At 39.4% G+C, this 14,723-nt stretch overlaps 1 protein-coding gene across 2 annotated transcripts in view; it reads right to left on the reverse strand.

Annotated features, from left to right (window-relative positions):
* Window positions 1-13,500, reverse strand: part of THSD7A (thrombospondin type 1 domain containing 7A) — a 454,591-nt gene extending 441,091 nt beyond the window's left edge. For both annotated transcript variants that reach the window (XM_047694998.1, XM_047694997.1), the window contains exon 1: window positions 13,318-13,500. In XM_047694998.1, the coding sequence (XP_047550954.1) occupies window positions 13,318-13,489 (172 nt within the window). In that variant the 5' untranslated portion in view covers window positions 13,490-13,500. The remainder of the gene's footprint in view (window positions 1-13,317) is intronic.
* Between the last annotated feature and the right edge of the window lie 1,223 nt (window positions 13,501-14,723).

The raw sequence follows: 14,723 nt of genomic DNA on the forward strand, positions 1-14,723 counted from the left end.
CAGGCTCCTTACAGTGTCCCAGTCAGCGCTGTTCTCTATGGGCTCTCCATACTCACACTCACCCTTCTTCCTATCCCACCTCATCCCCAGTTTTCTATGCCTCAGAACTTCTTACTGTCCCTGAACACACATTCCATTTAATTTCTTCATACCAGCTCCACTCAGTCTAGAATTCCATCTCGCTACAGCCTTTGTCCATTCCGTAAGCTGTTTATTTGTCAAACTCATGTTTTAGGAAATCTTCCCTTTCCAGGCTCCTTCTGCAAAATAGTAATCCCTTTCTCTGTTCCGCATATATATATTTATGTTTCTTATTTTTGCAATACATTATCTAGACAAGAATTACTTATTTACACGTGACAGAGAACTTCAGGAGTGGGGTCCATGTGATATTCACATTTGCTCCCCAGCACCAAGTTTGGTGGCAAAAAAAGCAGTAAGGGCTTGGAGTTTTGCATAAGCAAATTGATCATCACAAACATGAAGAAAAAAGTAACCTAACTCTGTGGACTGGATTCCCTGACATGGCAATGGTGGAGTGGCTCTGAGTGAACTACATTTCCCACCGGAAAAAAATATATACATTATATATAGTACAATACCGACAGTACAAAACAAAATATATGGCTTCCATAAATGTGCATAATCTATGCGCAAACACATGTAGATAAAGATCTTCCTCCCTTTATGATGGGGTTACACCTCAAAAAATCCATCCTAAGTTGAAAATATTGTAAGTTGAGGGGCGCCTGGGTGGCTCAGTGGGTTAAGCCGCTGCCTTCGGCTCAGGTCATGATCCCAGGTCCTGGGTTCGAGCCCCACATCGGGCTTTCTGCTCAGCAGGGAGCCTGCTTCCTCCTCTCTCTCTGCCTGCCTCTCTGCTTACTTGTAATTTCTCTCTGTCAAATAAATAAATAAAATTAAAAAAAAAAAAAAAAAGAAAATATTGTAAGTTGAAACCACATCCAATACACTGAACCCACATATATAGAAAAAAACAACAGTTCATACCATTATCCCATCTGGGTCTGTTACCAGCACTGCCTTAATGACAGTATAATCAATGTAAACAATACACAATGAGTATTTTATAAAAATCATGTTCGCGGATATGCTGGCACACAGATGCTCTTAGAAGAAAAGTACTTCTTGGAAATTTGTGCAGGCACTGCAGTTTGAGGATATCGTTCAGGCACCAAAGTGGCAAACACAGGAAGACAGTTAGACATAAAAGGATCTTAAACTAAAGTTGCAAGTTGGTGGAAGGTAATACAACACTTAAATATTAAAAGGCATTTTATATGAGTGAGATCTTGATGCACATAAAGTTTGAAATGAAATTTTCCAAAATAAAATGTTAACATAACTTTGCTTATAATTAATATTTAGCGAAAAGTATCCCTAGTTGTGCACATTTTTTAAACATCGCCACTTTGGCATGCCTATAACATTTGAGGTAGTATAATAACGTCCATAGTGCCGGACACGTTATGAAGTCCTGTGTAGTCATTCAGCCATGCAGGACTATGCCACTGGCACGTGCGTGCTATGCCACAGCTATTTATGCATTTAGGCATGGATGCATGTGTGTGCACGGGTACACCCGGAATGATGCACTGAATCATTATTGCAATTCTATCAGAAGCTCACACATTATACACAAACTTTAGAAAATGTACAGTTAAAACAGGTTGTAATAGCCATAGGAGAGTTGAATAGCACTCCTCCAAGCTGAGAAACATTTTAGTTTCTTACAGAGGATACTGAAATCTGGAGTTGTATAAGTAGGATATTTACATATATGCATATACATATGCAGAGCATATACATCACTCGCGCATACACACACACACACACACACACACTGGCATATGTACTTTGGGAGAGGAAAGAGGACTGTGGGAGAGGATACCTCAGCACTCACTGTACACTTCCCACACCCTCTCTCTCACAGCATCACAGAACAAGGAAGTCTTGCCAAGAATAATCTCAGGTGTTTCCACACAAAGGAATTTTGGGATGCACAGACCCACTTAAACAGTCACACCTCCTGCACTTCCTGCATGGCAAAAATATGCACAATCACAAGTAAAAATAAAACACTGAGGCAAAATGTCTCTGTATCTTAAAACTATACTTTGAACAACTCTGCAGACAGCAGAGCTGAGGGCTTGGTGACTATGAGCTGGTCCTGACAGCAGGAGCAAGGAGAACGGTGCTGGATACCGAGAAGCTTGATATGCATGTGTGGATCCAAGGAAGAAGAGTGAAAATGAAGAGAAAAAAAGACTCAGATCCAGAGACAAACCAGCTCTGCGAGAAGGCCTTTGTGGTTCACACCTACAGTAAAAGATGACAGCTACTGAGTACTGACATGAGCCAGACACCATCGAAGTGCTCTGCAGTTTTGTCTCAAGATCCCTTGAAAATCACGTGAACAGGGAGATAACTAATATCATACGTACGGCATGGCTGAGGGACGAAAGATGCCGAGATTAGAGTTCACATTCTCAATAAATTACAAAATGAGGTCAAGATTCATATGTGGCTCACAAGTTCATTTTGGAACATTTCATTTATTTATTACACACACAAAGGCGCATAAATACACATCTTACTACTTAGCAACCAGTACTACTTTCATTTCAAGCTACGGCTTCAATTCAACTAATCTCATTCACCGTCACGGGGAAGTAACTGACCCCTCTGACGTGCATAGTTATGCTCTCTGGTTTGGAGAGAGTAAACAAAAATCATCTTTAAATAGTACAACCCAAATTTGAGAGAGAAAAGAAAAATAATCAGCAACCAAAGAGGCAATATAAGTGTTCGATGCCATTCTTCAGCAGGCACATTACAGCACAAACTTGCAAACACTCCCATCTATAACACTCAGTATGCGCTATTACTGCTACCGCTATTACAACCCAAGGGATAACTTTTTATCCAGACAGTGTGGCACGATTAGAAAGTCAAGCATTCACCATACACCATGAGTTAAATGAGTACCACTACACAATCAATGCCCATGCTCCATACATTTGCTTGGGAAATTAATTTTCCATCAAGCTCTCTAGAGAGTGCTAGGTTAACTACCTGGATAGTATACTGTATTTATGCACACACACACTATCCACTTTTGAGCCACTCTTCTATTCCCCCCATCCTGGGGGTGCTCAACACTGTGTCGGTGGAACGGTTTGGGGGAGCAATCTAATAAGCAGGAGGCTGCCTTGACAACGTGGTTCCCGGGTCAACTTAGCAGGAATTCAGAATATGAGACCTGCACCATTTCCCAGAAGTTCAGGAGGATACTGCACGTCAATTTTCCACTAGCCTCCAGGGAAGAGCAAGGAAAAGCAGATATGCAACTACATGCTTCACTAGACCCAAGTCAGCCAGAGACCCCGCACATGTAGAGCGCACCTGAAAATCTCACAAGCTGGCCGGCTCCATTGAACCTTGACTCTATCACACCATTGTCTTCCTCTTCAAGAGACTGTTACCACTTCCAAACTTGGTCCCCAGGTGTTCCCCTCTAGGTGGAACAAAAGACAAAGTGTAGACCCATCTTCATGTATGGCTTATTATCTACTTAATTTCCATGTGTACTGTCTCTTTATAAAATACTTGTTTTTAGTGGGAATCCTTTCATCAGGGCGACAAGCAGTGGAAACATGCAGCAAAGGTTAGACTGAGGCTGTGAACTGTCACCTGAGGGTTCTGCCTGCTCTTGCTGCGACTCATGGGGTGGAAAGACTGCGGATCCCTTACCGGAGAAAACATACAGATGACAAGCAGATGAAAAGATGATGTTCAACATCATAGGTCATCAGAGAAAAGGAAATACAAACAACAGTGAGATACAACTACACGCATTAAAATGGCTAGAATTCAAAATACCAAAACCACCAGCAGCGACATAGAGCAACAGCCACTCCCCTTCATTCATGGTGGGAATGCAAATGGTACAGCCACTCTGAAAGACAGTTTCCTCACAAAATTAAACATTCTCTTTACCATATGATCCAGCAACTGCACTCCTTGGAATTTACACAACAGAGACAAAAAAATATCCGCACAAAAACTGGCACACAGATGTTTACATCTTGGAAGCAACGGAGATGTCCTTCAATATGTAAATGGATAAACCAACTTTGTTTTGTCCATCAATCAGTATATTATTCACTGATAAAAAGAAATGAGATTACAAGCCATGAAAAGACACAGAAGAAACTTAAATGCACAATTAGTAAGTGGAAGAAAAGGCTACATACTATATGGTTCCAACTATATGACATTCCAAAAACAGAACAAGCAGGGGGACATAAGAAGGTAAAAAGATGAGTGGTTACCAGAGATTTGGGAGGATGGAGGAATGGGGTGAGGGACAAATAGGTGAAGCACAGAGGATTTTTAGGGCCGTGAAACTACTCTGTATTATACTGTGATGGCAGATACACGTATTAGTGCATATATACCTTTGCGTATTTGTCCAAAACCATAGAATGTATGAGAGTAGTTGAAGCCTAATATAAACTATGGATTTTAAGTACAATAGTGTATGAATATTAGCTCATCAATGATACACATGTACCACACTGATGCAAGATGTCAGTATTAGGGAGAAATGGGGGGAAGAATGAGAGATACATGGCAACTCTGTGCTTTCTGCTTAATTTTTTTATAAACGTACAACTGTTAAAAAATCACGCCTATTAAAACTAATTCTTAAAAGATGATTTGCCTGTTTTCACCTTTCTTCCCTTGCTGTGCTGCTCCCCCTTATGTCTTACAAACTCCCCATGCCTTTATAGCCATGCATAGCTTCTTCTGAATTTAGAGACATCACTCAATAAGTTCTATAGGGACTCTCTCTCTCTCTCTCTCTGACGGCCTTTATAGAGTCCCCTCTCCAATATTACCCACATACATGGCCATTTGAAAATTAAGGTCCATATAAAGAAGCACATTTGTTGTGCCTTTCCCCCATATCTCCTTATTTCATTTATTTCCTCATAGCATAACTTTGGTACAGCAAAAATGATACCCTAGAGATTATGATTTTACCTGGTAGACTATGCAAAATATCAGTTAGCTCAATAGTGCTTCTGGAAGTTGAAAGGACATCCTTTTGGTTAGGTCCAGTTATATATCAGAAGCAGTAGATGGATTACTTTTTAGTGTCACTGTTTCAGTCCTGCCATGTTTCCTCTATTCTTTCCCAACATGTTTTTAATTGTTCTATCACTTCCCCTAGATATTGTTTTTCTTATTGCTTGTGTATCCTAGGATTAAATGCAAATCCCTTTATTTTTCATCATTTTAATGAATTCTAAAGTGTCAAATATAAAGTGCTGATTTAAAAAAATGGAAAAAAATCTCTACCTTATGACTCATTGGCACCTCTAACTCACACTCTATGATGTTCTTGTGATATTTTCCAGATGCCACTTCCCCAGTCTTTCTTTCATTAAGGACCATTCTAATGTGATTTTCTATGAATTCCAAGGCTCTCTTGAAATTCTAAGAGAGCCTGTTCTATATATTTACCAGACAGAGGCCTTTGCTCTCCTCTTCCCAGAGACATCTCAGTGTCCAGTGTCACCAATCTGACTTACATGAGAGATTAAGAGGCTTCATTTCCTTAGAAAAGGAGCTCAAGCACACCATGCTTCCCCAATAATCTAGTTAGAATGTCAGCATCTCATCCGACTGCCATTAGGCTGGTTTTTTATATTGTAATCATAGGCAGGGAAGAGTCTGAGTATGTGCTATACTCCATAGCAATCAACCTCAGCCCTGATTGGGGCTTCTCTTATTTTGCAAACCAGGTTGCTACCTACAATTTGCCTAACGAGTGACCTGAGTTACCACAGTCTGCTAAGATATTAAAGCTTCAAAAAACCACTTGGGCTTTTCATTTTTTGATGCAAATAATCAATACGCTCTTAATGAATTTTGAACACTGTGTTATATATGCTAAGAAAGAAGGGCACGGAAACAAGATATACACAGTAGTTTTTAAAAATGTATTTAAATAATCAGCTAATATGTAAAATTAAAAATTGCATAAAACCAATTCTGCGAAACATTTAATTTGGAAGGCATGGCTGACAAGACAATTTCAAGAACCTAAAATTTCAGATTCTTTTTTTTTTTTTTAAGATTTTATTTATTTGACAGAGAGAGATCACAAGTAGGCAGAGAGGCAGGCAGAGGGAGAGAGAGAGAGAGAGAGAGAGGGAAGCAGGCTCCCCGCCGAGCAGAGAGCCCGATGCGGGACTCGATCCCAGGACCCTGAGATCATGACCCGAGCCGAAGGCAGCGGCCTAACCCACTGAGCCACCCAGGCGCCCCAAAATTTCAGATTCTTGAGAAATCCCCTGAAATACAGCACAAAATAAAGAATAAAAATTCTATTTATATAATTCACTATGAACTTGCTGCTCAAAATATTTTTATGGTATTTGGTCCATGCTGTCTACATTTAAGTGTCAAACTAATAAGAAAGATGAGACTGTAATAAAACAACTTCTCTTCCTAGACTTGTTTTATTCATTTTTCATGGAGCCCCTTGGTTGGAAAAGACAGATAAACGTGTTGAATCTATAAAATTCCTGCTTGTTATGTCATTTTTAGGACAGGAAATATAAAAGAATGGGAGGAGAACATTTTCTGAATATCTACTATATTTAGGACAGTGTACTAGACACTTTCTATTTGCTACCTGTTAAAACTTTGCAAATGGCCTCACACTTCAGAATTTCTGTCACCATTTTAAGGTGAAAAAACAAAATCAGAGTTTAAGTAACTTGACCAGTTAGGTAGAGGCAGATTTAAACAACAGTTTCTGATTCCAAGGTTTGTGTTCTTTCCATTCCCCAATGCTGCCTCCCTTATAATTTGTTGGAGTATCTAACGTTATAAATGTATCAATTTGTAATTTCTATCGTACTTACCAAAAGAAATGATTTCAAGAAAGCACATTACTGGACTTGCTCCAGTTGTTATAATTAAATAACCATTGTATTACACAACAGAATAACAGCAATAATAAAAACTGTCATTCACCAAAGTTCCCATATATATCAAACACTGCACTATAACATTCCATATGCTACCATATTTAATTAAACCTCAGAAAACCTCTATATAATACATATTATTTATCCATATTAGAGATGAAAGAAAAAGATTCAGGGAGATGAACTAATTTGATAATATTGATAAAATACAACACTGTGATCCATGTTACTCTGGGTTGACACTAATGCCCATATTCTGTCCACTCTGCTCCATCCCTATCTTTCATTTAATGAGCAAACTATATTCCAAATTAAGTATAACTGAAGTAAAGAACACTTATTAGGATAATGCAACCCTCATGTTACTACTACCTGGAATGACATCCCTCTCTCCTTTCTTATTTATTAATGAATGGTAGGATTCGTATGCATTACAGAATATTTTATATTAGGACAAGGTACATGAAAGAAAATAAAAGGATAGTACTTATTTTTATTTTATATTGAAGAAGTAAGGGATTACTTTACATACAGTTAACCATGTAAAGGACACAGTGATTGCTGTTTAAAGTATTGCCTTGTATTGGATGAACTTACTTCAAAAGTGATTAATGTGAGAAGTAATCTCCTTGAGGAAAAACACACACCTATAAATATCCTAATCCCCTGAATTCTGAACAAGGGCTAGTGTATACTTCTTTCTTGCATTTCGATGTAATTTCACTGTTATAAAAGTTAACTCAATTTGGGACTATACCAAAATTAAAATCTTTTGCATAGTGAAGGAAATCATCAGCAAAATGAAAAGCCAACCTTTGAATCACAGAAGATATTTGCAAATGATACATCTGATAAGAAGTTAATAACCAAAATACATAAAGAACTTACATAACTCAACACCAAAAACCCACAAATAACTGATTAAAATGGGCAAGACAACCTGAAGAAAGATTTTTCCAAAGACTCATCAAAATGGCAAACAGACACATGAAAAGATGCTCAAAACCACTAATCATCAAGGAAATGCAAATCAAAACTACAATGAGATGCCATTTTATACCTGACAGAATGGCCAGAATCAAAAAGACAAGAAAAAATGAGTAGTAGTGAGAAGGGAGATAAAAAGGAACCCTTATGCACTGTTGGTGGAAATCTAAATTGGTGTAGCTACTGTGGAAAACAGTATGGAGATTCTTCAAAAAATTAAAAATAGAACTACCATATGATCTGGCAGCTCCACTACTGGGTATTTACCCAAAGAATACAGTAACATTAAATCAGATAGGAATCCCTGTGTTTACAGCATTATTTACAATACCCAAAAGATGGGAGCAACTCAAGTGTCTATAAATAAAGAAGGTGTGTGTAGGTGTGTATGCGTACGTATGTGTACATAGACACACACATAATGGAATATTACTGAGCCATAAAAAAGGATGAGATCTTGCCATATGCCAAAACACGGATGGACCTAGAAGGTAATATGCTAAGTGAAATGAGACAGACAGAGAAAGACAAATACCCTATGATTTCACTTATATGTGAAATCTAAAAAAACTAAACAAGTGAATAAACAAAAACAGAAAGCAAAAACAGACCCATAAATACAGAGAACAAAATGATGGTTGCCAGAAGGGAGGGGGTAAATGTATGGACAAAATGGTGAAGGAGAGTGGGAGATACAGGCTTCTAGTTCTGGAATGAAAACATCACGAGAATAAAAGGTACAGCATGGGAAGTATAGTCAATGGTATAGTAATGGCATATGGTACAGATGGTAGCTACAATTGTGGTGAGCATAGCTTAATGTATAAATCTGTCAAATCACTATATTATACACCTGAAACTAATGTGACACTATACATCAATTATACATCAATTAAAAAATAATTTAATTACTTCATTAAGACCTTTCTGAAAATGTCTGTGACAGAAATTGATAGAAGTGGAGGTATTCACTATTTTCTGTCCTACTCCTGTTAGTCCATCACATTTTATTCAATGCATTGATAATCTCAATTTAGAATTGCCAGGTGAATATTATTAGCCATAATTATTAGTGAAAAAATTCCATACTCTAGAATATTAAAGAATGAAAAGCACTTATCAGTAACTATCTTCCAATAATAAGTGCTTTACCTCTGGGTGTATGAAATAAGTTTTTCAACTATTCACACAAAGACAAGTTACCTTTCAAATAAATGTGACAAAGAAGTGTTAAAACATTTAACTTTTGTATTTTAATAAATATTTTAAATATCTTATATTCTGGAGTTTTAACTATTAAAAATCAGCAGAGTACTGATTTAAATATCTCTGAGTTATTTCACTTTATCAATATTATACATTTTCCATTATCTTGTTTATTATTCAAATCGGTTTATAGCTCCGCCAATCCAGTTAAAACATCCTTTCCCAAAACACTGTTAGGTATCATCAATTCTCCCTTTTACTTGATCATTTCTGAAATATTTCTTAATTCCTTTCCAGTCTTTCAAAAGTGTTTCAGTTTTTGCCACCATCCCCTTCATAAAACATGTTCCATTAGCGCATACTGCCACTTTACTCAGAACTTTTATGACCATACCTTCTCTGACTCTTCCACTCATCTCTCCCTGACAGTGGCCCTTTCAATTTCAATATTCTCTGTGAAGTATCCTGGCCCTTCTTTTCAGTATTTTTCTTCTTTTAAGGATCCCTCCAACTACCATGCTCAGTTCCAAGCCTATACTTTCAGCCTCTTTCTCCTAAGCTACCCATCCAATCACTAGTTTTCCCATAAGATTTATTCATCTGAATGGATTACTACCTCAAGTTTAGCATAGCTAAATTAAATTGATATTCTTCTCTAACCCCAGGAAACCTGCTCATCTTTCACATTCTTGATTTTAGGTAACTGGGTGCAGATATGATGGAGATCTTCATGGGATGAGTTCCTCCTCTCCTTGGCAAAGAGCTCCCTACACCCTAAAACAGAATAATACTTTCTGTAGTGTGACCCCCAGCCTGCCTCTACTCACTCTTCACGTCTATTCCCCTTTGCCTCTCAGTCCCTCTCCTTACCGACCTCCCAGCCTCTTCACTTCTCTCTCCATCCTGGACAAAGAATTTGTCAATCCTCTGCACAAAGCTTTCCAACAGTTTCCACTTGCCTAGAGGTTAAGCTCCAGACTCTTTACCAAAGTTTGAAGGCTTTCTTACAATCTTTCCCAACCCATCAAATTGGCATTATACCCATTCACTCCCACCAAAGATCCTAGACATGAGTTGCAGTACTTTGAAAACCTAAGAATGTTGTTGTGCCTTTCATTTTCATTTTCTCTCTTCCTTCTGTTTCCAGTGTACCTCCATGCCTCCCAGAAAAAAAAGTTCAGCTCTCGCCCTTCAAAAACCCCAATCAACATTAACTCCTCTTTAAAACTCTCCACAACCTCCTTTATCAGCTACACAACATTCCTGTTGTCCTAGTGTTTTCTTCATGAGTATGGCACCACCAGGTTGTAATTGTTGGGTATTTACAGTATTGTTCAGTTGTGAATTTCTTGAAGGAAGGGATGACAATATCCTAGTCAGCCTCTACCTCACTGACTTCCTGTAACGCACACAATAAGTCCTCATAACTCCTTGTTTTGAGTTGACTTGAAAAAACTTTCATATAATATACACTTTAAATTTTCATATGCTATACATTAAATATCACATATCATGTCTTATAGACCTTATGTATCATATACATATATATTACATGTATACACACTGGTTAATAAACTATATATACATACGCATATGTATATTTATGGTGTAGGTATGTGTATATGTATACATACATATCAAACATATCAAACATCAATGATAGGCCCTTAGATATCATCTTTTCTAACCAATGAATATTACAAAATCTGAAACAAAGAACCAAAGTCACTAAATGACTTTGCCAATGCTCTGTAGCTTGTTAGCGATAGACACAGAGTTAGAGTTCCTGTCTAGGAACTCTAGCTCTTCTTCCAGTAAACCTTTTATTACATCCCTGCAATTCAATGATCTGACCAATAGTGTGACTCCCTATAATATGCTGTACGAAGACCAAGTGTATTCCACTGAAATAGACATCCTGGATGGTCTCACCTCATTTTCTCTCCCAATTCTCTTCCTGACTCTTTATTTTCATCAAGTGATACACACTTATGATTCTTTCATCTCTACATTTTCATTTCCAGTATATCCCTCTCCTTTAAATATTCCCTTGTTCTTCTGATAGCAACTCTCGATCTCTTTATACAAATAAAGAGATTTTCCTTCACCCCCAGAAAAAAAAAATAAAGAGGTCGTTATTTTTCTCCCCAACTTATTTCACTGTTTTCCACCAAACCAAGGACCACCGTCAGAGGGCTGTCATTATCATCCTCACCATGCTAGTTGATATTTGCACACACACATGACTTTGAAATGTACAGATCACTTTCTCATAACTCACTCATTCAATCTTCATAATACTGTGAATAGTCTGAAGAAAGTATCATCACATTTATATGCTGCTGAGAAAACTAGGGGTCAAAAGTTAAGTGAACTGCCAACCTTCCTATAGCTAGCAAGAGCTGGAACTGGCACCAGAACCAAGGTCTCCATACCCTTGCTCCTGAGAGTTTTCCACTATTTTAAACAGTTTATTGGCTTGTGTTCCCACCATGACATTTATGTTGACATATACTGGCACCTCAGATGCTGCACAGTGAATACTGCCTAGACTCTTCTTCGATCTGAATTACTGCTTGGCTTTTCTTAGTTTAATAGCACAAATTTCAACCAAGCCAAGTACTATTTCGCCCAACACTTACCTGAGAAGCTCTTACCAAGCATTCAAATAATACCATTTAATGATAAATTATAGTTTGATTACTGTTTGTTGTGATGACCAAGCTTTTGAAAAGATCACGGGTTTAGCTAAATCAGAGCAGGTCTTCAACTCTTTGTTTTAAGCTGAGACAAATTAATATGATTTCATCTGCATCCACCAATCAACTAATATTTAAACTCCAAGTGTTAACAAGAATGGCCAATGCTAACGTTCCAAATGGCTTTTCTAAAAGTGTGTGTGACTTTTCTTGCAACATGTGGAGACATATTAGGTACTTTGGCTTGTAATAAATTGCTGTTCAAGCTGCTAAGTTGCCAGATAGATGCTACTTCTTTAAAATTTCGGAATATCAGTGTAATTGTAGAGCAAACTAATCTGTCTGCAGCAGGGGGCTACAGACAGTTGAAGCTGGGAAAGAGATCCATTCTGTAATTTGTTTGCAATCCCATAACAAATACATCTTTTCTCTCCCTTCTACTGCAGCCTTCTCTTAATGTTTAGACATTGCCAAGAAACTCTTAATATATCCTTACCCTAAGCAATAGGAATAATTCTTCTCACTTCATTCCTATGAACATGCCAAGTTTCAGATCTGCTGAAGAATTCTCCTCATCCTTTGGCGAGGGTGGGGGGGGGTGGGGGGGTGGAGAAGAGCCACTGGAGAAAAGGGAGTAATTCCTCACTTGGTATTGTTTTCCTGCCTGTCACTGTCCCACCAGGACCTCTAGTCAGCACTTTGCCTGGAGGTTCTGAGGCACTATTAGTTGCTGCTTTTGTTAGTTGGTTGGAAACAAAGCAGAACAATTCTCAAGGCAGGAAAAGTTTAAACCTAAACATCCTTACAATTGTGCACTTTGAAAAAAAAAATCGCGCAATTCACTCGTTAAGAAGTGGTCTTCACACCCTCTCCGCGAGCTCAGTGGAGCCCCATTCGCCTTTAACTGTTAGAACTACCCTGGCTTGGCTTGTTTCCACGTGTCCCACCTATCACAAAGCTATACTTAACAAATTCAACTCCATACCCACATATATCATGGCATTGAGCAAACTGCAAGACAGAATAAAGACCGGCTCTAAGCTGTGTGCCCATTCTTTGCTGGAAATATATTCAAGAAACTCCTAGTAGAACAAAAATCCAGAGGTTAAAAATGCACTTCGTTATGAAAGTGCGGTGTTGGTTGTCCTCCTTAACCACAGAGCTGCGAGAGAAATATCATTCCGGTGACTCACTAATGCCTCTCAATTGTTAGGTTTTTCTTTCCTAATAGCATCGGACATGACCTAATTTGCTTCCTAGTAGTCATACTTTTCCCCTTAAGGTCCCAGGACACCCAGGCTCTCAAGGGGCGCAGGGGTCCCTCCTGAAGCCCAGCAGTTTTGTAACATGGACCCGGACGCGAAGCTGCGAAGAAGGGAGAACTCTGTCCCACTTACCCGTCTTCCACAGATACAAGGTGGGTGCCTCCGCCTCGCCCTGAGCCGCAGCCCCGCAGGCTCCCGGGCGCAGCAGCAGCAGCAGGAGCAGCGGCAGCAGCTGCAGGACCCCCCGGCGCGGGCCCGCAGCGCCCGGGCTCCGGGACGCAGAGCGCCTCGCTGGCAGCCCCATGCCGCCCGCAGCCGCTCCAGGGTCCGGATCCGGAACGCGGTTGGCAGGGAATTTCTCTTTGCCCTCACACCGTCTTCCCAAGGAGTACAGAAAGCAAAGCTCTTTCCTGCTATTGTTCGTTTCAGATGAAAAGGAGGGAAAGCGCGTTTAACACCAGGGAACAATAGCGTCCGCGGTGGCCGTGGCTGCAGCCGCCACCGCCGCTGGCGGGGATGCTGCTGCGGCTGCCATTCCGCGCAGAGTGGCAGGTCCTAGCGGAGAGGGAGGCAGCCGTCCGCAGGGGGCCCCAGCTGACTGAGCAGGTCCTCGAGGTCTGGGAGGCAGCGCAACCCAGTCGTCGCCAGCTGGAGGGAGAGGAGGGGGGCGTGAGCCGAAAAGGAGCAAAGGGGGCTGGAGGCAGGAGGCGGCGAGAGCGCCAGGGCAAGAAAGGAAGGAGCGGAGGGGAGAGCGGGCACCTCGATCCAACACGCCCGCCCAAAGAACTCCCTTGCACATGGTGCGATGAAATATGTTTGGAAGGATACACCAATAAAAAGAATCATCACCCGACAGGCTTCGGCATGCAAATAACAGGCATTGAAATTCATCGTCATCCAAGGAGTCACGCGTTGGATCTAGTGGCATGCTGTTCTTAGTGTGTATTTACACAAAGCATCAATGTTTATAATTTATTTTTAAGCGATGGCTTCTGAATTACTTTATGTGGGGAGCAGTATTTATGATCAGGTTGTGAAAAACATAGTAGAAGAGCGGAGTTGTTTACTTGCTGTTGAAAGGCATTTGAACACCTTCCTAAATGTTGGGTTTCTTTTTAACATAATCTGTTCTCAATAGAAATATGAACAGTACGGATCCTACTGGGACAAATCGAAGTACATTGTCTTTTAAGATCTTTAAAATTGAAATAGGACTTTATTAGCTAGTTATGTGGATAAAATTTTACAAAAACTAATCGTAGAATTTTATTTCAAACACGCAGTAAATAAAAGTGCTATCCCTTTACTTCTGTCAAAAAAATATGCTCCTTTAAATACCCACACAGTTGTGAGTAAAATTAAAGGGAAAAATGAGTTTTCATTACTTAGGTATCTCCAAATTAGTACACTCTTTACTTAAAAATCCTGGACACTAATTTCTCTGAACTCCTGCTGTAGAAAAATGCCTTTCAGAATCTAAATAATCTAATGTTTTGGGGTCTTTTGTTCTTTGTGTTTTTACTTTCTTAAACCATACA

The sequence above is a fragment of the Lutra lutra genome, chromosome 11, assembly GCF_902655055.1.
Source record: "Lutra lutra chromosome 11, mLutLut1.2, whole genome shotgun sequence".
NCBI classification, from domain to species: Eukaryota; Metazoa; Chordata; class Mammalia; order Carnivora; family Mustelidae; genus Lutra; species Lutra lutra.